The sequence below is a fragment of the Bufo gargarizans genome, chromosome 8 (genome assembly GCF_014858855.1).
Source record: "Bufo gargarizans isolate SCDJY-AF-19 chromosome 8, ASM1485885v1, whole genome shotgun sequence".
Classification (NCBI taxonomy): Eukaryota; Metazoa; Chordata; class Amphibia; order Anura; family Bufonidae; genus Bufo; species Bufo gargarizans.
This window is the reverse complement of record NC_058087.1, coordinates 36,744,532-36,771,309: the sequence shown is the minus strand read 5'-3', so window position 1 is coordinate 36,771,309 and position 26,778 is coordinate 36,744,532. Positions and strand designations below refer to the sequence as shown.

At 41.6% G+C, this 26,778-nt stretch overlaps 1 protein-coding gene across 2 annotated transcripts in view; it reads left to right on the top strand.

The window, feature by feature from the left end:
• ITGA6 (integrin subunit alpha 6) overlaps positions 1-22,654 on the top strand; it is a 74,133-nt gene extending 51,479 nt beyond the window's left edge. Inside the window, exons 8-26 of one of the 2 annotated variants that reach the window (XM_044302969.1) lie at positions 1,436-1,527; positions 2,173-2,300; positions 2,388-2,483; positions 4,206-4,267; positions 4,360-4,508; positions 5,223-5,369; positions 5,748-5,860; positions 7,881-8,070; positions 8,156-8,239; positions 8,372-8,451; positions 9,538-9,615; positions 10,033-10,135; positions 10,435-10,608; positions 13,752-13,853; positions 15,233-15,343; positions 15,437-15,535; positions 16,274-16,399; positions 19,162-19,292; positions 21,528-21,665. In XM_044302969.1, coding sequence (XP_044158904.1) covers positions 1,436-1,527; positions 2,173-2,300; positions 2,388-2,483; positions 4,206-4,267; positions 4,360-4,508; positions 5,223-5,369; positions 5,748-5,860; positions 7,881-8,070; positions 8,156-8,239; positions 8,372-8,451; positions 9,538-9,615; positions 10,033-10,135; positions 10,435-10,608; positions 13,752-13,853; positions 15,233-15,343; positions 15,437-15,535; positions 16,274-16,399; positions 19,162-19,269 — 2,042 coding nt within the window. In that variant the 3' untranslated portion in view covers positions 19,270-19,292; positions 21,528-21,665. Of the gene's footprint in view, positions 1-1,435; positions 1,528-2,172; positions 2,301-2,387; positions 2,484-4,205; positions 4,268-4,359; positions 4,509-5,222; positions 5,370-5,747; positions 5,861-7,880; positions 8,071-8,155; positions 8,240-8,371; positions 8,452-9,537; positions 9,616-10,032; positions 10,136-10,434; positions 10,609-13,751; positions 13,854-15,232; positions 15,344-15,436; positions 15,536-16,273; positions 16,400-19,161; positions 19,293-21,527 lie in introns of both variants that reach the window. The other variant, XM_044302968.1, reaches the window with a different exon arrangement.
• The last annotated feature ends 4,124 nt before the right edge of the window (positions 22,655-26,778 follow it).

The window sequence follows — 26,778 nt, the reverse complement described above, 5'->3', positions numbered from 1 at the left end:
ACTGGTGTAGTAGTGGGTAGCCTGCTGGTGGTTTCTATGTTGCAGTGTATACAGCACTAGTGTAGTAGTGGGTAGCCTGCTTGTGGTTTCTATATTGCAGTGTATACAGCACTGGTGTAGTAGTGGGTAGCCTGCTGGTGGTTTCTATGTTGCAGTGTATACAGCACTGGTGTAGTAGTGGGTAGCCTGCTGGTGGTTTCTATGTTGCAGTGTATACAGCACTGGTGTAGTAGTGGGTAGCCTGCTGGTGGTTTCTATGTTGCAGTGTATACAGCACTGGTGTAGTAGTGGGTAGCCTGCTGGTGGTTTCTATGTTGCAGTGTATACAGCACTGGTGTAGTAGTGGGTAGCCTGCTGGTGGTTTCTATGTTGCAGTGTATACAGCACTGGTGTAGTAGTGGGTAGCCTGCTGGTGGTTTCTATGTTGCAGTGTATACAGCACTGGTGTAGTAGTGGGTAGCCTGCTGGTGGTTTCTATGTTGCAGTGTATACAGCACTGGTGTAGTAGTGGGTAGCCTGCTGGTGGTTTCTATGTTGCAGTGTATACAGCACTGGTGTAGTAGTGGGTAGCCTGCTGGTTGCTGTTAGTACTGTAGACCGTTGAGGCAGCAGGGTTGTGCTGTAGTATTCCATCATACTGCGTCTTACCGGTTTTATTAGAAGAAACATGGATATATAACAGTGTGATATTCTTATATTACAACATTGCAAATTATTTTATCACGCGGCTCCAACCTTTCTCAGAATATGAACGGAAATGGGTTCAAAATTTTACCATAAAAGAAGCTCATTTAGCTGAGCAGTAAAGGTGTGCAGAGCTTAAAACGCACCTGTAACCTCTCCTGACATCTGTTTTAGCAATTATTTACATTACCCATGTAATAACAATTCTGGAGCATCTATTCTTACGACTCTGTGTTGTACCAATTGATTACTAACAGTTTGCAATGAAGGTCTAGATGGGTGCTACCCGTTGGGGGGTGTCCCTGCACCGTCTGACACTGGCAGCACTGATTGGATAATGGCAGACTGTGCAGAGACACTCCCAACTGCTAACACCCAGCTGGACCTTCATGACAAACTGCTAGCAATTCATGCATAAGTTTTAGCATGAATAATAAAGGAATTTCACAACAGTCATAATGAATGATAGATGCTCCAGAATGGTTATTACATGGGGAATACAAGTAGTTACTAATACAGACCTATCAGGAGAGGTGACAGGTCCTCTTTGATGTGCATTTTATAAATGTTACAGCCTTTTCAGTGTAGCCTAAAAATGTACCCTGAATTGCGTGGTAGCCTGAATTTTTCTATATAGGCTAACGTCTGCATAACATTTTGTTTCTTTTTGATATTAATTAAAACACCGTAATTGATAAGAAGAACCACTTTATTTTGGGTGCTCACAAAGTATATCTTTTGTTCTAATCAGACATTGCAGTCGGAGCACCATATGCTGATGGTTTCGGAAAAGTCTATATATTCCATGGCTCAGAAAGTGGCATCAATCAGGAACCATCACAGGTATATCATTTACACCAGCCCAAAAAATAAATGTTATCATGATAGTAATGCACATTTATCCAGTCTCCGTCATAACCAGGTATGCCCATTTGGCTCAAACATGATATTTGGTTGTCTTGAAGGAGTAAATGTTTGTACATCTAAGCTCCAATAAAGAAGTGGTTACAGTAGTTGTCCACTTGTAGAAACTTCATTTAAAAGGAGGTGTAACCTTACTTTGGAAGCCAAAACCAGGAGTGATTTTAAAAAAGAGGATTAGTCATATCTGTCCTTTATACTTTCTCTCATTTTCATAATCCATTTCTGATTCTGGCTTCCAGAACTACATCAGAAAACCTGATCATATGGCTGCAAACGTGTTGGTTTGGACTGGTCCAGAGCCCATACTCTACTAAGGGGGCATTTATGACTGTTTTACAAATTGCAGATCCCCAAAAACTGATACCTGCGATTTACAAAAAATGCAGATCAGATGTGGACTGAAAATACAGTCGTGTGAATGGACCCCAAGTCTTATCTAAAATCCAATATGAAGAAGCCCCCAACTAGTTAAACATGGCATAAAAGAACATCGTAAAATGCTTGTGTGAACGTGACACTGATTCCCAATGTATTGCTACTAACTTTATGTCTCCCTTTATAAAGGTCATTGATGGCAGGAACACAAACACCAAATTCTTTGGTTACTCTGTTGTCGGAAATATGGATCTAGATAAGAATTCCTATCCAGATATTGCAGTGGGATCTTTGTCAGATTCTATAAATGTCTTCAGGTAAGATAAAATTGTCACTAGTGTCATCTAAAGAAATGCATCTTGCAAGTTTCTAAATTTTTCTATTTTTGTATCTCTTCTTTTTAGGTCACGTCCAGTGATCAGCATCAAGAAGACAATTAAAGTGATGCCGGACAAGATAGATTATAATAAGAGAAACTGTGTGGTTCCCAGTGGAATCTGGTAGGATGTATTCACAAGTTTGACTTTATACATTAAACAAAAATATAAACGCAACACTTTCGGTTTTTCTCCCATTTTGCATGAGCTGAACTCAAAGATCTGAAACATTTTCTACATACACAAAAGACCATTACTCTCACTCAAATATTGTTCACAAATCTGTGTTAGTGAGCACTTCCCCTTTGCCAAGATAATCCATCCCACCTCACAGGTGTGGCATATCAAGGTGCTGATTAGACAGCATGAATATTGCACAGGTGTGCCATAGACTGCCCACAATGAGGGACCACTCTGAAATGTGCACAGTTTTGCCTTACTGGGGGGATGGGGGAGTCGGAAAACCTGTCAGTATTTGGTGTGGCCACCATTTGCCTCACACAGTGCAGCACATCTCAGTCGCATAGAGTTGATCAGGTTGTTGATTGTGGCCTCTGGAATGTTGGTCCACTCCTCTTCAATAGTTATGCAAAGTTGCAAAATATTGGCAGGAACTGGAACACGCTGTCGTATACGCCGATCCAGAGAATCCCAAACATGCTCAATGGGTGACATGTCCGGTGAGTATGCTGGCCATGCAAGTACTGGGATGTTTTCAGCTTCCAGGAATTGTGTACAGATCCTTGCAATATGGGGCCGTGCGTTATCATGCTGCAACATGAGGTGATGGTCGTGGATGAATGGCACCACATTGGGCCTCAGGATCTCATCACGGTATCTCTGTGCATTCAAAATGCCATCAATAAAATGCACCTGTGTTCGTTGTCCATAACATACACCTGCCCATACCATAACCCCACCGCCACCACGGGCCACTCGATCCACAACGTTGACGTCAGCAAACCGCTCACCCACTCGACGCCACACACGCTGTCTGCCGTCTGCCTTGAAAAGTGAAAACCGGGACTCATCCGTGAACAGAACGCCTCTTAAACATGCCAGATACCATCGAATGTGAGCATTTGCCCAGTCAAGTCGGTTATGATGACAAACTGCAGTCAGGTCCAGACCCCGAAGAGGACAACAAGCATGCAGATGAGCTTCCCTGAGACGGTTTCTGACAGCTTGTGCAGAAATTCTTTGGTTATGTAAACTGATTGTTGCTGCAGCTGTCCGGGTGGCTGGTCTCAGACGATCATGGAGGTGAACATGCTGGATGTGGAGGTCCTGGGCTAGTGTGGTTACACGTGGCCTGCGGTTGTGAGGCCGGTTGGATGTACTGCCGAATTCTCTGAAATACCTTTGGAGACGGCTTATTGTAGAGAAATTAATGAATATTCGTTGCACGGGCAACAGCTCTGGTAGACATTCCTGCAGTCAGCATGCCAATTGCACGCTCCCTCAAACGCTGTGACATCTGTGGCATTGTGCTGTGTGATCAAACTGTGCATTTCAGAGTGGACTTTTATTGTGGGCAGTCTAAGGCACACATGTGCAATATTCATGCTGTCTAATCAGCACCTTGATATGCCACACCTGTGAGGTGGGATGGATTATCTCGGCAAAGGAGAAGTGCTCACTAACACAGAGTTAGACAGATTTGTGAACAATATTTGAGAATAATGGGTCTGTTGTGTATGTAGAAAATGTTTCAGATCTTTGAGTTTAGCTCATGCAAAATAGGAGCAAAACCAAAAGTGTTGCGTTTATATTTTTGTTCAGTGTATGTAAGTTTATTAATAAATTGTACATGGCCTAATCTTGGAAACCTTTTCTGGTTTTCAGTTTGACGGTGGAGGTCTGTTTGTCGTATACAGCGCAGCCTAAAGACTACAATCCAAGATTAAGTAAGTGCCTTTCACATATGTTATTGTTTCAATAATTCTTCAAAAGCTGCTTTGTAAGATCTTATAAATGTTTTCAAACATTTACTTCTTAGCTCTCGCTTACACCCTTGAAGTTGAAAGTGTAAGACAGAGCCTAGGCCTGTCCTCCAGGATTGGCAATTTCTCAGGACCAGTAACAAACACAATGGAACTCAGAACGCAAAATCAAGTGAAATGTTCTGACACCATTCTCCACCTACAGGTAAATGGACTACCTTGTCTAGATAGGTGTTACTTCTATATTTTTAAGCTCACCCATTAACACTCCCTGTACTGCCCTTTCTAGTTTTCTACCTACTACTTTCTTCGACGTGGTGAGGAGAGGGCTAGAATGGTGCTAGGTGCCAAGATAAATGATGTTACAAATTCATACTAGAAAACTATTATTGGGTTAGTTGCTAATTATTACTAGTTATTAGTCTCCTGTTACTAGTTATTAGCCTACTACTGAACGTTTGGCAAATCTGTTTTGATATTCAGTTGCTGTAGGCTACGTCCTGCATTGGAGCCTTGTAATGTAGGACGTGGGAAGCATCATTGGTAAGAACAAGTGACGTGGTTAGTGTCACATGATCTGCTGATGTCAGGACATACCGTATCTCACTGCCCTAAGGCATGATGGTACAGCAGACGCATGACAAGCCAGGTAGTAGGATTCAAGCATGGGGGATAAGAGAAAACTGCAAATGAGGTAAATAAAAAAAACAAAAAAAAACAATACAAGTTGGAATAGGAGTTAAAGTAATTGATAAAAATAAACTTGAGTTAGAAGTAGTCTATGACACAAGTCCTTTAAATTACCTTTATTGTTTTATGATTTTAATTTTGCAACAATATTAAATGTGATTCTCTAAATGTATAAATGACTTTATGCTGTGCACATAGAACTGACAATATGATTTTCTCCCTCTAATAGGATAACATTAAGGACAGACTGCGACAGATTCCTGTGTCTGTTACAGTAGATATCAAAAATGTCCGGCGGAAGAAGAGGCAGAGCACTTCACTGCCAGAACTTATGCCAATCCAGAACGCAAATGAGCCCAAAAAAGTTACTGCAGAGGTACAGTAGATAACATGTTGGATGAACCCACTAATGTCTGCAGGACTGGTCAACCATCTAATGTGTATGAGGGTCTCCCATAAAACACAGAGGTGGCTGCAGCCCAGATTACAGATTATAGTAGTTATGCCATTACGGTACTTCATTTAGAACCATTTATATTTAGCATTTAAAGAGCACCCGTCTATAAATCTTCATAGCCCCCTATACAGACCAAATATATTGACTACTCACCATGTAAGTGATGTGAGTATACTTGTTTTGACGCGCACATTAAATTGTAATGATCACCTGTAACACTAAGTTGAACCATTGCTAATTAATTTTTTTTACGTTTATTTGAGCATTAATAGCAAAATCTAATCTTAACTTTTACAGGTTCAGTTTTTGAAAGAAGGATGTGGAGAAGACAATGTCTGCAACAGCAATATGAAGATCTCTTACAAATTTCTCACTAAGGATGGACCAGACTCCTACACAGAGCTGAAGAGGTAACATATTCTTATCTGAATATCTGGTTTATCATCAAAGCCTGACTACTGCCCAGGGGCAGCTATCAGGTCAGGGGTTCTATATTGTTATGTTTCCCTCCTGAATCCTTCTGGTTGAGGAGAAGGGGGTAGCAGTGGTGAAGACATTAAAGAGCATGACCTTGAATGTCATCCAGGAAGTGCTCTCCTATGTTAATACATAGAGGCCCATTGCAACTGCCTATAGGAAACCACTTCTTGGATCCAACGTATGGGACATGCCCTTCCTAAGCCCCACACCACCAGACTCTTCATCCTCTGTCTGTAAGCCTTGCAATTGGTGGAGGAAGACAAAATCATAGTGTGTATATATAGTGTATATATAGTGTATATTAGCAAGGCACATCCTTTCTGGCAGCCACTGGATAACCATTGTATTAAACAAACCATTGAGGCACCTATATTTTATTTCCTTTTATATTGTAGAAAACAAAAAAGTTAAAAGGGTTTTTCAGTTTAGTTTTTTTTTAAACCCCCACTCCCAGTGGGAGAAACACATACTTAGGGCTTGTTCTCATCACCGCTATAGATTCAGTTTTTGTTTTTCATTATAACATGGTTATAATGGAAAATAATGGAATCCTTTAGACGGAGGTCAAAACGGAAGCCTTTAAAAGGCATTCCGTTTTGATCCGTCATAATAGAAGTCTATGGGCAATCATAACGGATCCGTCTGGTTTGCATTATACAAGACGGAAAACAAAGTCCTGTCGACCGTTAGGATTGCCCATAGACTTCTATTATGACGGATCAAAACCGAATGCCTTTTAAAGGCTTCCGTTTTGCATTCCATCATAATACAAGTCCATGGGCAGCACAACGGATCTGTCCTGGTTTCCGTTATGCAGGACTGGATTCCTGCATAATGGAAACCAGGACAGATCCGTTATGCTGCCCATAGACTTGTATTATGGTGGATCAAAACGGAATGCCTCTTATAGGTTTCCGTTTTGACTTCCGTCTTATGGATTCTGTTATTTTCCGTTATAACCATGTTATAACGGAAAACAATAACAGAATCCACAACGGTGATGTGAACAAGCCCTTACCTGTGCCCTGCTGCTCGGTTCTGACTCCAGGGCTGTCTGCACTGCACTACTGGTCACGATCTGTCAACGTGACTCAGCATTGATGTGCCGCTTGGGGACACATCACTGCTGAGGCCAGTCATTGGCTGCAGCGGCACGTGTGAGCCCATCCGTGCAGATGTTGATAGATGAAGAACAGAAGTGTATTGCAGGCAGCCCGGGAACCAGAAACAAGCAGTGGGGATTAGGTAAGTATGTTTCTCCTTACAGGTCTCGCTGACTAGAGGTATATTTAGATAAAATCCTGGACTACCCCTTTAAAGCATACCTCCAGAAATTCACTTAAAACCACCTAACATACACACCAGAATGTAAAAGGCTTTTTACTCTACAATTAATGTTTTTATTGTGGTAGTGTGAGACTAAACTAAATTACTGTATTACTGCAGCCCTTTACCTCCTCCCTGTTATGGCATAGATACATTAGATGGATAGATGGATAGCTAGATAGATACATAGATCATAAATATCATATTCAAAAAAGGGATTAAAAGCTGTTTGTGTATCCGTACAGAGAAGTTGCTAGTTAATAAAGCCATGTGATTATAGCAGCCTCAGCAGTAAAGCACAAACTGTTTGTGGGAATGCACTAACATGTTACGTGAGCTAGCAGGGTTGTAAAGGAGCAAGGCAGACAATGATAATTTCTAGTTAGTGAATTAAGGAGTGATCTACAGCACAAACAGCTGAGCTTTGAACTGAAAGACTTTACACAGGTACTGAACATAAGGTCCAAGATCACTGAGTCTTTCTGGTTTTCACTGGAGGTATGCTTTAAATAAAAATAACCATGTACAATTCAGTTTATACTTAACTCAAGACTAAATATTTGCTCAGATTACAAAAATGGCCTCTGCTTGTACTGATTGCTGTTATTCCATTCCACAACACAGTGAGAACGGTGTTCCAGTTTTGGCACTTCAAAATCAGAAAGATATCGCTCTCGAAATCACAGTGACAAACAAACCCTCAGATCCAAACAACCCTAAAAAGGATGGTGACGACGCCCATGAAGCGAGACTTGTTGCAGATCTACCACCCACCTTATCATTCTCGTCATTCAAAGACTCCGCTAAAAGTTCTGTAAGTAATAAAACCATTAATTGGCAACTAGTAAATAATAGACACCATTTCTGGAATAACAATGTATTCTCTCATGAAAACACAGGAGCGAAATTTTTTCTGTTCATCCAACCAAAATGGATCCAAAGTGGAGTGCGAGCTTGGAAATCCTTTCAAAAGAGGTTCCAATGTAAGTAATGCAGTGCCTGAGTGCCTTTTGTATTCATTAGACCACATATGATAAAATTAGGATCAGGGGGTCAAAATTTTGGAATGCCTTTACAGATATGCAGATGTGTAATGATGCATTATTTTTCTCCAGGTGACATTCTTTCTCATTTTGAGCACTAGTGGAATAGCGGTTGACACCAAGGAACTGCAGATTCCTCTCATTTTGGAAACGTATGTGATCTCAAAAACTAATTTAGTTCAGAAATGGTATTGATATGCTAAGGCAAAAAATAAGAGTGTACTAAAGCTTGATCTGTAATAATCAATGTTCTTCAGTTACTGGTGAAATGGTGTTGAGTTAGGATAGGATCACATTACCGTTTCTTTTTCTGTTCTTCTGATCGATCAGAAGAACAGAAAACATTTGTGCTTTTTCCTACTTTTTCTAAAATAACGGATCTCAGGTGGAAATGGCTATAATGGATGAAAAATGAGCATAACGGATGCTCAAAATAAAGGATCCGTTTGGATCAGAAGAACGGAAAATGAAACGGTGATGTGAACCTGTTGGACTCCAATTTGCCCAAACTGTTAGGTTCAATTTGCCAACTTCAAAATTCTGGATTAGCAAACAGAATTGTGAGTTGGTTGGTAAGTTGGTTTATCTTTACTGGAAAATATCCTTGAAATGAGTCAATACAAAAACAGCCAAACCACTTAATTCCAAATGATTGCACCCTTCTTCTTCTAGGCCATGTTTCAGGTATGCCAGCTACTTCATTATGTGTACTTAATGGGGTAATGGCTTTAAAGCAAAACATATTGGCCCACATTTATTTGAGTGCACCTAGATTTTGGCATAAATTGTGCCAAAATGTGGTGCATCTAGATTTAGAGAAATAATATTCACCTAGCCTGATGAGGCTGTGTTTCTTGTCATGAAAGGGGTGTGAATTAGTGTGAAAGAGGCACGGTCTAATATGCACCATTTTGCGCCAAACTTGTGCCACAACTTTGGCATAAAGTTCTGTCTCAAAGTCAGTCAACCAATAGTTGGTATAGAATCTGGTGTAGGTCTATGTTTAAGTCATCTATAGGGTCATTAATATTTTGTCCCAGTGTACTTATATCCATCTAGTACAATGAATAATGCTAACATCTCATGTGCTTCATGTCTGTTTTAGGCTATTTTGTCATAATGTCTACAGTGGTAATCATGACCCTGGTCAGACACGAATTATTAATTATAATAATTACCAATGGACTAATATTAGTCCATTAGAGAAAATGATATATTTATTTCATATAACCTTACAGAACAAGCTCTCAAGCGGATCTAGGACCTGCTGTTGCTAAGGCTCGAGTTGTGGTTGAACTTCTTCTCTCTGTATCTGGGTACGTCTATGTGTCACCACCTAAAAATTCATGTATCAATGTCACCTGAAAATACATAATGGTCCAAAAAAAAAAAAACCCTCAAAGAAAACACAAGTAGCCCAAAGCCCTGGTTGGAAAGATGTGGCTAGGAAAGATGTGGACAGCACTCCGTGTGCTGTCCGCATCCGTTGCTCCGTTCCGAGGCCCCGAAAAAAAATTCAGCATGTCCTATTCTTGTCTGTTTTGCAGACAAGAATAGACATTTCTACAATGGGCCGTCCGTTCCGTTCCGCAAATTGCAGAAGACACACGGGCGGCTTCCATTTTTTGCGGATCCTCGATTTGCGGACCGCAAAAAAAACGGCACAGTGGTGTGCATGAGGCCTAATAGCTGCACTGTATGTGTAATGTAGATGTATGTTTTTTGTTTGCTAGGATTGCGGATCCTTCTCAGGTGTACTTTGGAGGTAAAGTCCTTGGAGAAAGCGCCATGAAAACAGAAGATGAAGTTGGAAGCTTGGTTAACGTTAACTTCACAGTGAGTGTTGAGCTCGGTGACATAGACATCTTGATTTTAATATCAAGATTAGAGCGCCCTCTGCAGACATACCATGATAATGCAAGCACCTAAATATATCCTACTGTGGATTTAGTTTATTATCTGTTCTTTATATTCAACCACAACAGAGGATATACTATGATTTGATGTCATGCTGTCTATAATGTCTCACACGCTGGGTCTTTCCAGTAAACAACTGGACATGCTGCTTACATTTTCAGTTTTCTTTGCATTTTATAATTTCTCTGTATGTGTTTTTGTTTTTTTGTTTTTTTTAGGTCACTAATTTTGGACGGCCTCTTAAGTCCCTGGGCACGGCATTTTTAGAAATTGAGTGGCCAAAAGAAATCAGCAATGGAAAATGGCTTCTCTACATTGTAAAAATAGACTCCAAGGGACTGGAGAAAGTCGCATGCCAACCATTTTCTGAAATTAACAAACTGAAATTGCTGGTATGTTATTTCTGACCTGTCTTAGAGGGAATCTAAATATATACATGTCAATTGCAGGAGAAAATGACTTATAAAAGTGTATTGCTTGTAACAAGAAAAGAACAGGATTTAAATGCAGTTAAACAGTTTTTACCAACAAAACTGTGGGGGCAAAATTGCGCGTTTATTGACAATCAGTTAGTGGCCAGAACTCGGACTGAGGCCTCGTGTGCCTCCCAGTGATCTAACACTAATTCTACCTCACCTATAAATAGAGAGGGGCCCTTAGCTGCTAGGCCCCATAGCTGGGACCCAGGGGCGTAACTAAAGGCTCATGGGCTGTCATATATCTTCTATATAAAAAGAATCTTCATATAAAAGAGGGGATCAAAAAAAATTATATGATCCTTCAGGCGGGCATAAAACACCTCTAAGTTCTTTTTATCAAGTATCTAAATTTGATTTATGCAAGCAGTGAAACAAAGGGACAATTGTATATGCAAAAATATATATATATCGTTTATTATAAAACAAAGAATATAAAATCAATACAATTGCAAAACAAATGATGAAGTTACAAAATAACACCCAAAATGTACCACACGGTGGTGCTAACACACCCCTATCTCACCAGCACAGTATGATTTAGTGATTTATGACAATTAGTGTCATACCTTTAACAAACAGACTCCTATACCAAGAGAAACTAAGGATCTTCTGTTTATCAAACAGGCTATAACAATAAAACACGGATTATACAGGAAAATAACTGTTATCCCTTGACTCTGTTTTCCTATGACCAATCAAAAATATATGATCTTAATATGATAAAATATTCAACTCGGCAATCAGACTATGGAAAATAACTTTCCAAAGGGTTTAGTCCTCTTTTTCAAATAATGTCAGATCTTCCATTAACAATATGCATCTTTGCTAAGAGAATAATCAGCATTTTGGAGGCGCCTAACACTATAGATTCCCACAGTATGGGGAATCTTGGCTATATACAGAGAGAAATATCTTATTAATATCACATAAACACAAATATACGTTACCGGGTCAAAGGTAGACTAAGGCTCCTTTCACACCTGCGTTCAGGTGTCCGCTCGTGAGCTCCGTTTGAAGGGGCTCACAAGCGGCCCTGAACGCAGCCGTCTGGCCCTAATGCATTCTCAGTGGAGGCGGATCCACTGAGAATGCATCCGCCTGCCAGCGCTCAGCCTCCGCTCCGCTCAGTGAGCGGACACCTGAACGCTGCAAGCAGCGTTCGGGTGTCCGCCTGGCCGTGCGGAGGCGAGCGGATCCGTTCCGACTTACAATGTAAGTCAATGGGGATTGATCCGCTTGAAGATGACACCATATGGCTCAATCTTCAAGCGGATCCGTCCCCCATTGACTTTCAATGTAAAGTCGGAACGGATCCGCTCAGGCTACTTTCAGACTTAGAAAATTTTTCTAAGTTCTAATGCAGACGGATCCGTTCTGAACGGAGCCACCGTCTGCATTAATATGAGCGGATCCGTTCAAAACGGATCCGATCGAACGCAGGTGTGAAAGTAGCCTTAGAGTTCAGATGGGACCAGTTCTCAAGAACTTTCCTAGTAATCCAAAAAATAATCCAAGTTTCTTCTGGTAAAGTTTCCTTTTGAGTTTCTTTTGGTCTAGATTGAATGAATGGATGGATCAATGGATCTATCTTGCTGCTCCGCACACGAGTAATTATTCCCCCCCTTATCTAAGAATCATCCCCTTTTAGATTAGAGATTTCCAATCAGGTAAGGTGGGTGTATTCACATGCTAATAACACCATGATGTCATATTAACTCTTGATATGACATAAAACAAATGATAAAATAATATAATATTGTCCATCTGCCTCCAGGTGGCACTGTGGTACTGCAGATGAACATCACAACTTTAAACTAAATATCTAATAATACGCTCACATGACCTTCTTAACCTTTTTAATATACATCATTGAGGAAGGTCTTTTCCTGACACTTTTAATTACCTATATCCTGGACTTGTTGGAGTCACTGTCTTCTCTTATCTTTTTGAAATATATTAACTTTTATCAGAAATCCAATTAACAGAAACTTACTTCAATGTTTCTGTACCTTCTACAGAATACATTCTAAATGATAAATACATGGTATAATATATATATATAAAAATCGATACATTGTTACACATAGACAACACATTATATGAATTATTGGTTAAAATATGTTGTAAACTAAATATACCATACAGAGATATATATAATATAATTATGAATATATAAATTGAACCTCATACAGCAGGTGTGCCTCAAGGATATGAATTCTTATCACATCATGGCTTATCCATGAAGCAACCTTGTTCCCTTCAGACAGACATGTCTGAGGAAGCTGGTGTACTCCCCATAGATAAACCCATATCTTTTGTAATAACTTAAAAAATATAATGTCTGTTCATGTTCACAATTATTTTTTTTTATACAAACTGAACTTACCATGAACTCATCTTGGCTTCCTCAGCCACATAATAGAACTATCGTTCAGGCTGATTTCATTCTTAAAGGCAATGAGCATTCATTTGGTTTATTATGTCATTAGATAATATTGTATACGTATGAAAATGCACAACAGGGCCCTGGTACAAGAGTTCAGTTTGGGCCCCCTTTCCTCAGTGATTTGTGGTCAGGGGCCCCCCTCCGCCCATGCCAAATTCTTGAGCTAACCTCTTCCCTCCAGCCAGAGGTGTATCTTGACCAGCATGCACTTTCTATAATGTCGGTCTCTTCTTATGCGGCAAAAGGGTCTTTGGGTTCCGCAGGCTTCTGGGCCCAATAGCAACCTATAGCTACGTCCCATCTGGGAACCTATTAGCACATCTATGGCTTAAAATATAGCAGCAGTTTGTCCAGACTGACCATGGTATTGCATTCCAGAATGGTTGACAACCAGCCACTTTGTCATAGCCAGGGCATTGAGATATGTGTAAAGGGCAGCAAACTCCTCTGCCAGGTCTTTGTATCTGCAATATTGTATTAAAGATGGTTATGGTCTACATATGAAAATCCACAGAATTTGTGAACCTAGTGACAGAAATCACTATTAAATTATAGAATTTTTGTTCCTGTGACATTGTGGTATTTTACTCAGTTTTCTCTTTTGTGACAGGAGTCTGGTAAAAGTCGAAACAGACGTGAAATAGGAGAAAAACAATCTGATCCGGATGGCAAATCTTTTTCATTCTTCTCAGAAAGGAAGTACATGACACTGGTAAGATTTGGTAACGCGTTCTTCTTATGTGTCTGGACTTTTGTACAGGTCGTTTTTTACAGTTGGAGAATCCTTTCTCAGTCTTTGCTTTAGTCTGTATATAAGGTAAAATGTGTTTTTTTAGGGTTATAATGGAAGAATCTAGAAGCCTTCTCTAACACCAAAGATTCACCTTGCTAATTCAATGGCCCTGCATTGGCATTAGGGCTGCAGCTCAACAATTTGACTCTAATGACATGTCTTATTGATTTGCTCATAGTAGTATATGTATCACTGATGGGGATGGGGGGGGGGGGCAATGCGTCAATTTGCTTTGTAAATGGGGCTCATAACCAGTGGCGTAGCTAGAAATGACTGGGCCTCACAACAAATTTTTGAATAGGGCCCCCCTCCCCCAGTAATTTTTTCACAACCCCTTCCTTTCATGCAGCCCCCATTCCTGTGGCTAGTAAAGATCGCTCTTTCAGACCAGGCCCGGCAGCATCCGTTTTATACACTGTCTATACTGTCACTGTATATAATTTCATTGTGTAATACTGTTGATGGTGCCCTGACATAATCTTTTAGTCCTCATCCTCCTGGATGGACCCCTTCTAGGTCAGGGCTCCAAAGCAGCCGCTTCCCCTATAGTTACGCCCCTGCTCATAACCTAGGCCACCTGTTCATCTGTGGAACCTTTTCTGAACATCATTGATTTAAATTGTCCCTGGGCAGATCAAAAGTCTAAATTGGTGGGGGTCTGAATGCTGAGACCCCACCGATTTCTAGAACGAGGTGAGAGAAGTGCTCGCTTAGCGCGTTCTCTCTCCTCACTGCAGGACAGCGAGATGAACTCAATAGAAAGTCTATGGGCCCGTCTTGTGAAATGAGGAGAGAGAGCGCACTAAGCAAGCGCTTCTCTCTCCTCATTCTAGAGATCTGAAGGGGTCTTAGAGCTCTGACCCCCACAGATCTAAACTTTTGATATGTCCTTATGACAATATAAACAAATGTGAGAATGCGCTGCTTTGAATGCTGCGAATGCTTGACATAAAAAATACCAGAAAGGTCAACGAAGGCCCAGACTGGTGTGAACAGAGCCTAATTTAGATATCCGTCACCTATCTAATACATTTTTTGGTCACAGAGTTGAATTAAGTTGGGGGAAGAGCACCTTCTTTGTGTGCAGCCCAAACAGTCCTCATAGGAGAAGTATGTCCTTTCTCCCATTGTCCCACCTACTTGACTACAGACATGAGTGAGAACCAGTAACTTTGGAGCCTGTAGACCACTTCACTTCCCTACTGACCCTCTAAGCTATGTAACTGTGAACATGACAATCTTACAATGTTGATTTCATACATATGATTCTTTGCTAATATTTTTCTCATTTTTTTCAGGACTGTAATACTCATGCAAAGTGTGTGACCATTAGATGCCCCCTTCAAGGACTGGACAGTAATGCTGTCATTAACATTCGCTCCAGGTTATGGAACAGCACGTTCCTTGAGGTATCATCACAGCAATGTTCTGACATCATTAACGTCCTTCGATTAATTGACTTCCATTGGTTCAACTTTTGCTCTTTAACCTTTTGTTAACAGGAATATTCCAAAATGAGCTATCTCGACATAATTGTGAAGGCCTCAATCAGTCTGGACACAACAGCCGACAACATTAAATGGACAAATGAAGCTTACCAGGTGAATAAACCTATGTCGGGCTTACTGCAGGGCAATGATATAGATATAGATTATCTATATAGTAGTATTTAGTAAAACTGCCCCCAGACTATGAACATGTCCAGGCTCATCCGTCAGAAAGTAGTGATTCTCTTTGTGGAGGTAGAGAGCTGGTGGGTAGTCTTTTAAAGGGCCAGGCATGGACATACAGTGTAATAACTTATAGTTGGCGCTAGAGAGACTGGTCTCTTCCTTCTGGAGGAGAGCTATTTTCCATGCTCATCCATATAAGACAAAGGCTTACACCTTTAATAGCTGTCGGCCTAATGCGTATTAGGCCGACCGCTATTGCACACATGGATTAGCTGAGATTGCATGTGTTCCTAAAGGGAAAAGGAAATAAGGTGCTGAAAGAAACAACCCTGGTAGTGGCTTATCTCTCATGAGGCCAACAGTTTCCAAAAATAGCCAAGTGAATTTTTGGAAGTCTCATAGATGTGAATGGAGACAGCCGCACGTGAGCCACATCAGCAACATAAGGTGGGGCCCCTGTTCTCCATATAGGAGTGGGTCCCAGAGGTGAGACCTCAACCCGTCAGATGTTTATGGCCTATTCTGTGCATATGCCATAAATGTCCAAATGGGAATACCACTTTCAGTTTAAATGGGTTTGGAATTAATTTTGGGTGATGGTAACTTGAGGTCTATTCCATAGTTACAGAACACTTACCATATTTATCTCTCTCTATATATATATAGGTGCGTGTTACAGTTTTCCCAGAGAAGACGCAGGTGCATTATACTGGAGTACCCTGGTGGATTGTGCTGGTGGCTATACTAGCAGGAATCCTAATGCTTGCCCTATTAGTGTTTATACTATGGAAGGTGAGTTATTGGGTACTTATATATACCGCTATATCTACAGCCTAAGGACTGAATGTATAAAGCATACAAGGTTATTGAATTGCACATTGAGGGTTTACTGAACCGGTCTATAGCTTGGCATTCAGAAGGGTTTGCATCAGTTCATCGAGGTCAGTGTTACCATGGAAATAAGTGAATATTGCACCCGGCAAACGGTTAGAAAGTGAAGGGGGAGTCCTGTGTGGCTTAAAGGGAACCTGTCACCGGGATTTTGGGTATAGAACTAAGGACATGGGTTGCTAGATGGCCACTAGCACATCCGCAATACACAGTCCCCATAGCTCTGTGTGCTTTTATTGTGTCAAAAAAACGATTTGATACATATGCAAATTAACATAAAAGAGTCATATTTTACTTGTGTGACCAGAGAAGAGTCATATTTTCAAGCTCTGACTCATCTTAGGTTAATTTGCATATGTATCAAATCGGTTTTTATACACAATAAAAGCACACAGAGCTATGGAGACTGGGTATTGCAGATGTGCTAGTGGCCATCTAGCAACCCATGTCCTTAGTTCTATACCCAAAATCCCGGTGACAGGTTCCCTTTAAATTACAGTTCAGTTGATACTGCTACTTAACCCTCATCATGATCACTAAAATTTATTAAAAACTCATTTGCATTGTTATCCTAAATTTGTTCTGATAGTCCCTGTCGGTTTACTCTAAGCTGGACAATTTGTGGCGGTTTAGATGCCAATCTTGCCTCTTACATCAGTCCTGCCACAATAAAGCTAAAAAGGCTAAGGCCCCTTTCAGATGAGCGAGTTCCACGCATTGGACTCGCAGCGTTAGTGTGCGGTAGCTCCCGTCCTGACCTCCCAGCACTGCCGGGGTTGCGTAGGATTATATTGATTTAGGATGCTATGTAACCCTTACAGTTCTGGAATGTATTGGATAACAGTGACAGCATTATGTCAGTGTTATACAATACATTCCAGAACTCTAAGAGTTACGAAGCATCATAAATCAATATAATGCTATGCGACCCCATCAGTGCTGGGAGGTCAGGACGGAAGCTGCGGCGTACTCACGCTGCGAGTCCGATGCAAGGAACTTGCTTGTCTGAAAGGGGCCTAACAAGTTATATTTATGTGAGATTGAAGCTTGGAGTTACAGGCACAAAGGATCAGGTGCTGTGGATCCACACCAATCTACAATATCTACTTAAGGCCTTTTTACATTGCCTGATAATCTGCCAGTGTAAAGGTGCCGCCAATTGCCCAATGAACAAGCGAAACACTTGTTGATGGGGCTAATAGCTCATTGATGCAAACACCTAAATCGCTGTTTGCCAGCAGTAAAATGTGCCGTCTAAACAGCCTCTGCTGCCTGCAAACAATGATTATGTATGGGGACGAGTGATGGGCTTAGTGATCGCTCCTTCCTATACTATAGAGGAGATCACGGCATGTAATAAGCAGAGGTCTCCTCCACTGACGAGCACGCTGAATGCTTCCTTCCTGACAATCATCTACTCTATTGAGGAAAGTAAAGGGACCTTTAGTCTACTAGTCAGTAGCACGTATGAAAATGCTTTGTCTTGATCTGTGTATACGAGTAGATATTGATGTGTTCGTAAGATTTTAGTTCCGCACCTAATGAACATGAAATATTATTAGAACCTGGCAGCAACGCAGTTCGGGCTTTGGCCTGTTGCTTTAAGCGATCATCAATTAGCTATTATAGAAACTTTGACTAATAATTTGGTTGATAGGGTCTGCGGTAAAGATTCATGAAAATAATTTGTTCCTTAATTTGGAAAATATAGCTCACATTGGTAGAGTTTAGGGTACTTTCACACTTGCGTTGCTGGATTCCGGCAGGCAGTTCCGTCGCCGAAACTGCCTGACGGATCCGGCAATCTGTATGCAAATGGATACCATTTGTAGACGGATCCGGATGCGGATCCGTCTCACAAATGCATTGCAATACCAGTTCCGTCTCTCCGGTGTCATCCGGAAAAACTGATCCGGTATTTATTTATTTTTACATTTTTAAAGGTCTGCGCATGCGCAGACCGGATCAGTCATTGCGGAACGAATACATTCCAATAGAAAAAATGCCGAGTGTTCCGAAATTTTGGCCGGAGATGGAGATAAAAAAAGCAGTGTGCTGCGGTTTTTTCTCCGTCCAAATACCGTAAAAGGACTGAACTGAAGACATACTGATTGCATCCTGAACGGATTGCTCTCCATTCAGAATGCATTAGGATAAAACTGATCAGTTCTTTTTCCGGTATTGAGCCCCTAGGACGGAGCTCAATACCGGAAAACTTTCGACGCAAGTGTGAAAGTATCCTTAGGAGGTGAGCCCCCAAGCGATGCCCTAGATCACCCCCTGAAGATTTTTATTACATCCGGATTCACATGTCCATGTTCCAGGCGTTATTATACGCCTGTGTTAGCCACATATGTCATAGCCCGACTGCGGGCTAGTTGCACCGAAATCAGTTGGTCAGCCGTGACACATGCAAGTAATAGAAACGTATAAGACGTATGGAACATGGAGGTGTGATTTCAACTTAAGGGGAGTTATTCAATGTTAATGACTTCTTCCTTCTCTGCTGGGAGATATGGGACATCACCGAGCAGACCTTCACCATTGTGACCCCTGCTTCTCCATGAGATACAGGACTTACTGATTTTTTTTATTTATTTGCTTTCATATTCCTTCCTCCGATCATCACCAATCATCCGATGTGTAACCTTCATTCTTTGTAGTGTGGCTTTTTCAAGAGAAGTAAGCAAGATGAATTTGATGCCACTTATCACAAAGCTGAAATCCACACTCAGCCGTCTGATAAAGAGAGGCTGACATCTGACGCGTAGTATTGATCAGCGTCCTGTGATTGGTAATTGACGATTTGAATCACTGCTTTCTTGGGTTTTGGATTGGCTGCAGGTTTTCCATGAAGCATAACACATCGCTTTCGCTGCAGAAAACTTTCATTAATCATTCAATTGCCTTTCCTTCTTCTTGCTTTGGCTGGTCTGGCGGCATAATCCTTAAAGCATATCTATATAAAACATGTCCATGCATGGAAAAAAGTACTAAAACATTACTACATACTATTCTCTATCTCTCCGGTCACTGTGGACTGGGAAGATTCATAACTTTTTTTTTTCAATTGGGACGAAGATGGTTCTATGAAGATGAATGCCGGGCCGGTGTTCTAACAAAGATCCTTACTCGCAAAAATACCTTAACCCTCGTGACTTCCGGGGGTGTGCGCCCTTGTCCGCGAAAACAAGAATAGGACTTTCTCTATAATATTTGCCATCGAACGAATGAAATGAATGAGTCTGCACCCGATCTGCAAAATTGCGGAATGGATGCGGACCCATTCATACGGTCTTGTGAATGTAGCCTAAAGAACATTTCTCAGTCGAAATATCACCGGGAAATATGAGATGCTATGATATTGTATCTACCTGTTTTTTTGACGGTTTGGGTTTCAACTGGGTGACAGTCACTAATGGCAGCCATTACAGTAACCATTGGAGTTGTCTGCTGGCTTTCCCGAGACCTGGAAAGGTTTATAAAGCTACATTAGGGTAGGTTCACCCTTTTGATGCAGAGGTAGTTGAGATACTATGTCAATTGTATGCATTAGATGTAGGCCTTGCATATACCGGCCATTGACTTCTAGGCTGAGATAGACCAACATATGGCAAGAGGACACTTGTTCGGCATACATGTGGCTAGCAAAAGTCCTACCGTGCAAAGGGTAAGCCTCTCATATTCACTTCTTCTTTTGCACTGCTTCAGTCTTAGAGGGGTTCAGTGTCACCAGGGGAGTAGTTGTAGCGGGTGCAGAGGTAACAGTCGCTACCGGGCCCAGGAGACTGACCCTTGTGCCATATAAGAAAACACCAGTATTATAGAAAGTGCATGCTGGTAGAGCTCTGTCATAGATTTTGCACTGGGGCCAAGAATCTTCATGTTACACTTCTGGCTGAAGGGAAGGGGTTAGGTCAAGAATATGGCATGGGGGGGGTTGCTGTTTTAATTTTTGCCTCAGGCAGCATAAAGGCTATGTGCTCCCCTGCCCCTTGCAGTAAAGCACTGAGGGAAGGGGGACCCAAGCTGAACTCTTGCACCAGGGCCCACGAGCATTTAGCTACGCCCCTGAGTGTCACACTGGGATTCCTTGGGCACACCAGAGGAAGTTGTTCTCAAGGCCCAACCCTCACATCATCAATGAAGTCTAATAGGTTTTGATGTAAAGAAATTGACCAAGTGATTGGCTCCAATGGCAGCTCCGAATATATTATTTTTTTCTCTTGGACCATGGCATTAGAGCCTAGGCCCACTGGAGGATCCTCTGGTACTTTGGTGGGTCAGTCTGACGCTATGGAGGTTGGCCTATGACCAATACTTATCACCTGTGCTCAGGTCAGATAAGAAAAGTATGATCGCTGAGAGTCCAATTTCTAGGACCCTCATTGGGGACCCAAAGTCCTGTGTGAATGGAGTATTAGTGCGCATGCGTGACCACTGCTTTATTCCCTTCCATACAGCTGCTGTTGATAGCTGAGCGCTGTACTCGGTGAACTGAGCAGTGGTCACACATGCACACTAGTGTTTCCTTTCCACAGGAAATTCTGAGACCCCGCGGGGGCGGCAGTATTTTGTGCTGCACTGTGTTATTTGTTTCTGCTGGGACGGTATTTTGTGCTGCTCTACAGTATTGCTAAACCCACCTAGTTCTGTGGCCCCACTTTCTTTCATTTTGGACCCGCGTACAATGTGGGGCTACTTTTAGTTTTTTTTTCCAGGGCCACTTTCAGTTCCCAGTCCGCCCCTGGAAAATATGGACATGACCATACAGATTTTTTTATATTTATGTGTTCAGTACTAACAATTTATCACAGTGCACCCGTCTTATTTTTTAAAGGTTTCTAACATGAAAATGCATCCAAAATCTTATTTTATTTCCCCTCCGTGTTGTCGTCTTCTAACAGCTCCTTGGGCTTGGTCCTGTGCTTTCATGTTTATGTCCAGATTGTCCACCGTTCACATTGAACCTGAATGAACCGCGCTTCCTTTCCTCACAATGACCCAAATCTTCTCTCTCTCTTTCCAGTGTGGATTTTTTAAACGTTCCAGGTACGATGACAGTGTCCCGCGATACCACGCCATACGGATCCCCAAAGAAGAGCGCCAATTCAAAGACGGAAAATTAAAAGAGAACACTGAAAAAAAGCAATGGGTCACCAATTGGAATGAAAACGAAAGCTATTCCTAGAAATGTTATTTCATCTTTTGTATGTTTTTTTTAAAAGTAAGGCTTAATTTTGTAGGAAGATGGCACCACATTGGATTGGGTATGTGCCAGACAACAGACTTTATTGCTTTCTGGATTTTAATTCTAAAGCATATGTGACTTGCTCTGTGAAATGGTATTTCATTTTGAGTTTCTGATTTGAGGCTACCTTGTGAACTATTGAATTAAAGGGGTCAGCCTGTTAGGACAACCCCTGTTCGTGGACGTCATTAAGGGGGTCTTGTGCTCGGGACTCACCACTGTAAGCCACAGTTGAAAGCTGCCACGTTTCAGCAGCTCCAAACTTGACTCATCCAACCCTTCCATGTATTACATGGTTGTCCAATAAAACGGGCGCCATGTAATACTTCATGTCCCCTGTAGTGGCCGCTGCAGGGCACATCTGACCGCCGGGCCGTCTTCATTACAGAAAGGGGTTATCTTGGTAAGTCATTTTATTTGACATGATGGTCATTACTTGCTAATGATTTGATTTCTAGGTGTACAAAGTGTCGGGAAGAAGGGGTGCTATGTTTTATTTAATGCTGATCTACTGTTATTATGCAATAATGGAGGCCAGCCACTGATTTACTTTAAGTGCATTAATAATGTAAAGAGGATTTTATAGCTGCTATAAGACCTTCTTACAAAAGCTGATGAGATCTGTGATCTGTTTGCCTTAAACCACTTACATCTGTGCCATATACCAAATGATACGCCTATTACTTTTTTAATATTACCTATGCAAACTCTTGTTATACAGTTATTTCAATGGCACATAGTCCTGTTTGCCAAAGTAGGTCTTTGAGTACCTAACAGCATTGGTGCAGTGTGCCTTTAAAGGGCATCTGTCAGCAGTTTTGTACCTATGACACTGGCTGACCTGTTCCATGTGCGCTGGGCAGCTGAAGGCATCTGTATTGGTCCCATGTTCATATGTGCCCGCATTACTGAGAAAAGTGAAGTTTTAATATATGGAAATGAGCCTCTAGGAGCAACGGGGGTGTTACCATTACACCTAGAGGCTCAGCTCTCTCTGCAACTGCTGTGCCCTCTCCACTTTGATTGACAGGGCCAGGCATGATGACCTGTCACTTAGAGAATAAACTTTTCTCAGCAATGCGGACATATATGAACATGGGTCCAACACAGATGTCTTCAGCTGCCAAGTGCACATGTAACGGGTCAGCCGGTGTCATAGGTACAAAACTGCTGACAGATGCCCTTTAACCTCTTTGTTGCAGGGTACACCTTGCACAATACTGATGGGTTATCTCTTAGGCTAGGTTCATACCACATTTACACCTAATGTATATATATATCTAATGTGTCCATGGACTTTTACTACCCAGATAAATGTCAAAATCATGTTTTTTTTAGCATATGTTTGTCTGGTATTTCATTGCCATAAATGTATTGAAAAGTGTAGATATTGATTTTTAATAGAAGTGAACCTAGCCATACTGAAACTGTAAATCACAGATTTGCTTCTACTATCGAAACACATTCCTGATGTTTTAAAGGCAGCAAAAAGAGTGTAAATTTTTTTTTTTTAAATGTGCAATATGGTTCTCTGTCCACATGATAACATTTGTAAATCAGATTCCAAACCTAGCGACAATGCTTTGGTGTCCTTTTTGTATATAGCTGAACCTGTGAGGTATTTATTGCTTCTTTTTGCCTTTCACTTTAAAGTGTATCTCTCATGGAGGCAGCCATTTTGTATCAGTGATATCCCTAAGCCCGTGAAAATGGCCGACTCCACTGAGTCTTTAGGTGATAAATACACTTTAAAGTCAAAGATTTCTTTATTGCTTTTCTGTTCGGGTGTAACTATCGCAATCTAAATGGTCAACTCTATACTAATGTGTTTTTCTATTGTGTTATATTTCTTTTTATAATGCAGTACTACATTTTATGTTGTGTTTAGTGTGTGAATAGATCTGCCTTGTGCCTATGAAATGTCCTAACTGCCAAGGGCTTCCCATGACTTTGTGGCAGCCGCACAATGTCTGCCCTGAATGTGTAAATACTGTGATGTGTACATATAAAGTGAGGGACGCAAGCCCAACATGTCTCTGTTTACTATGTCTGTACAATGCTAGGTCTGTAGTGCTTAAAGGGACAGGTCAGCAGGCTACCTACTTAAAGGGGGTTGTCCCATGAAAAATATTCTACAGCAAATATTCAAACCACTGAATAGTTTTGTAATTACATGTAATTAAAAAGTTAGTGTATCCAAAAAAGAAAAAAACTATTGGCACTGCTTCAAATAGCATGGAGCTATGAGGCCCACTCAGGCTACTTTCACTTGCGTTCGGTGCGGATTCGTCTTGTATCTGCACAGACGGATCCGCACGAATAATGCAAACGCTTGTATCCGTTAACGGATCAGTTTGCATTATTCATTAAAAAAAAGTGTAAGTCAAAACGAATCCGTCTTGACTTACATTGAAAGTCAATGGGGAACGGATCCGTTTTCAATTGCACCATATTGTGTCAGTGAAAAACGGATCCGTCACCATTGACTTACATTGTAAGTCTTGACGGATTTGTTTGGCTCCGCATAGTCAGATGGGCGCCAAAACGCTGCAAGCTGCATTTTAGCGACCGTCTAAAAAACGTAACGGAGACCAAACGCAACCAAACTGATGCATTATGAGCGGATCCTTATCCATTCAGAATGCATTGGGGGCTTAACTGATCCGTTTTGGGCCGCTTGTGAGCGCCCTGAACGGATCTCCTAAGCGGACCCAGAAACGCCAGTGTGAAAGTAGCCTTAGTGAGTGGCAAAAGAAAATCCATAAGGCCTCATGCACACGACCGTTGTTGTGTCAGTTGTTCCGTTTTCCGTGATTTTCTGCGGACCTATTGACTTTCAATGGGTCCGTGGAAAACTCTGCTAATGCACCGTTTGTTGTCCGTGATCCGTGTTTCCAGTCCGTGAAAAAAATAGGACCTGTCCTATTTTTTTCACGGACAACGGTTCGCGGACCCATTCAAGTCAATGAGTCCGTGAAAAAACACGGATGCACACAAGATTGTCATCCGCGTCCGTTTTTTTCCTATCATTTGCATGGCAAACTTGACTTTTTTTTAATTTCCTTCATGTCTGGAGATCCTCCAAAAATAAAGGAAGACACACGGAAACAAAAACGGACACGGATCACGGAACAAGGGAACCCCTTTTTGCGGACCGCAAATTTTTTTTTACTGTCGTGTGCATGAGGCCTAAAGCAATAAAAAGGGGGGATTTTGAACCTTTTGTAGCGGCGCTGTAAACAGGAGAATACGTGCCAGGTAATATTATTAAATATTATTTAATATTACCTGGCACTTATTTAATAATATTACCTGGCACGTATTCTCCTGTTTACAGCGCTGCTACAAAAGGTTCAAAATCCCCCCTTTTTATTGCTTTAAGTTTTATTTCTATTGCCACATCTGCGGCAGAGAAAAGGACCTTGGCAGCAGTACAGGATCCGCATGCTGGACGGGCAAATACCAGCAAGGCTATCTACAATGGTGTCTCATCACAACAACAAATGGTAAGCGCTTCTTATATATAGTGAGATTCAACTGTTATACAGCCACACACGAGGCGCGGCCTCCTGTCTCCTATTTTCTTTTATAATAAGTCCATGTAATATCCAATATAAACAGAAAACTCCATGGCACTCACCACTCCTTTATTTCATTCATTTAATGATAATCAAGCTCCAACCAGCACTGCCTATGGCCGTTTTATGTCCTCAGATACAAGGCAAAAATGTAGTATAGCCACTGAGTTATTCAATGCAATCTATCTGTATAGCACCACCTGCTGTTTGTTATTTTTCTAAATTTCTCTGTCCTTCACACTGAGATGGACGCACATGCTCAGTTACGTCCTTCAACTGCCTCCAGCTGCAGCAGAAAGGACACAGCCCCTGAGAAAGTGCACGTCTCCTGAGCTGACAGTTTGAAATAAATCCAGCAGAGCAATGAATGGGGGGATCTCTGGATCCATGTGAGGTACAGGGCTGGTTCTAGCTTTGTTGGGGCCCATTCAGACGGCCGTAGTGCTTTGCGGATCCGCAAAACACGGATACCGGCCATGTGCATTCCGAAATTTGCGGACCGCACATGGCTGCAACCATAATAGAAAATGCCTATTCTTGTCCGCATGAATAGGACATGTTCTATCTTTTCTGCAGAGCCGCGGTACGGAATAACAGATGTGGACAGCACATGGTGTGCTGTCCGCATCTTTTGAGGGTCCATAGAAATGAATAGACCTGCAGACCTTCCGCAAAATTACACAACGGGTGCGGATCCGTTCATACGATCGTGTGAATGAGCCCTTAGGCCTCATGCACACGACCGTTGTTGTGGTCCGCATCCAAGCCGCAGTTTTTGCAGCTCGGGTGCAGACCCATTCACTTCAATGGGGCCGCAAAAGATGCGGACAGCACTCCGTGTGCTGTCCGCATCCGTTGCTCCGTTCCGTGGCCCCGCCAAAAAAATATAACATGTCCTATTCTTGTCCGTTTTGCGGACAAGAATAGGCATTTCTACAATGGGCCGCCTGTTCCGTTCTGAAAATTGTGGAAGGCACACTGGCGGCTTCCGTGTTTTGCGGATCCACAATTTGCGGACCGCAAAAAACTGAACGGTCGTATGAATGAGGCCTTAGAAAGAGGTTGTCATGTACTATATGATGTCTGATTTTCATGTTTTTTTACATTAAAGGGGTTATCCAAGACTATTAAATCCCCCCATATGCCCGGGCCCCTCACAATGAATATACTTACCTCACTCCCCGTTCCCTATGCCGCTTTTATTTTTTGACTGCATTGGAGAAATGGATGACAGGATCTGATTGGTTGCTACAGACAACTAGGCTGAGTTCACTTGGTAATAGCCTGTTACACGAGGCCAAATACACTGCCATGTTATGGTGTCCAGTGCACTACTATACCTGTAGTCACTTTAGTCAAATAATCAAAATAAACCTGCCTCAGAAAAAAGTTTGCACATTGTAATCAGAATTAAATTTTTTTAATTACACTGGAAAAAAAATGTAATTCTG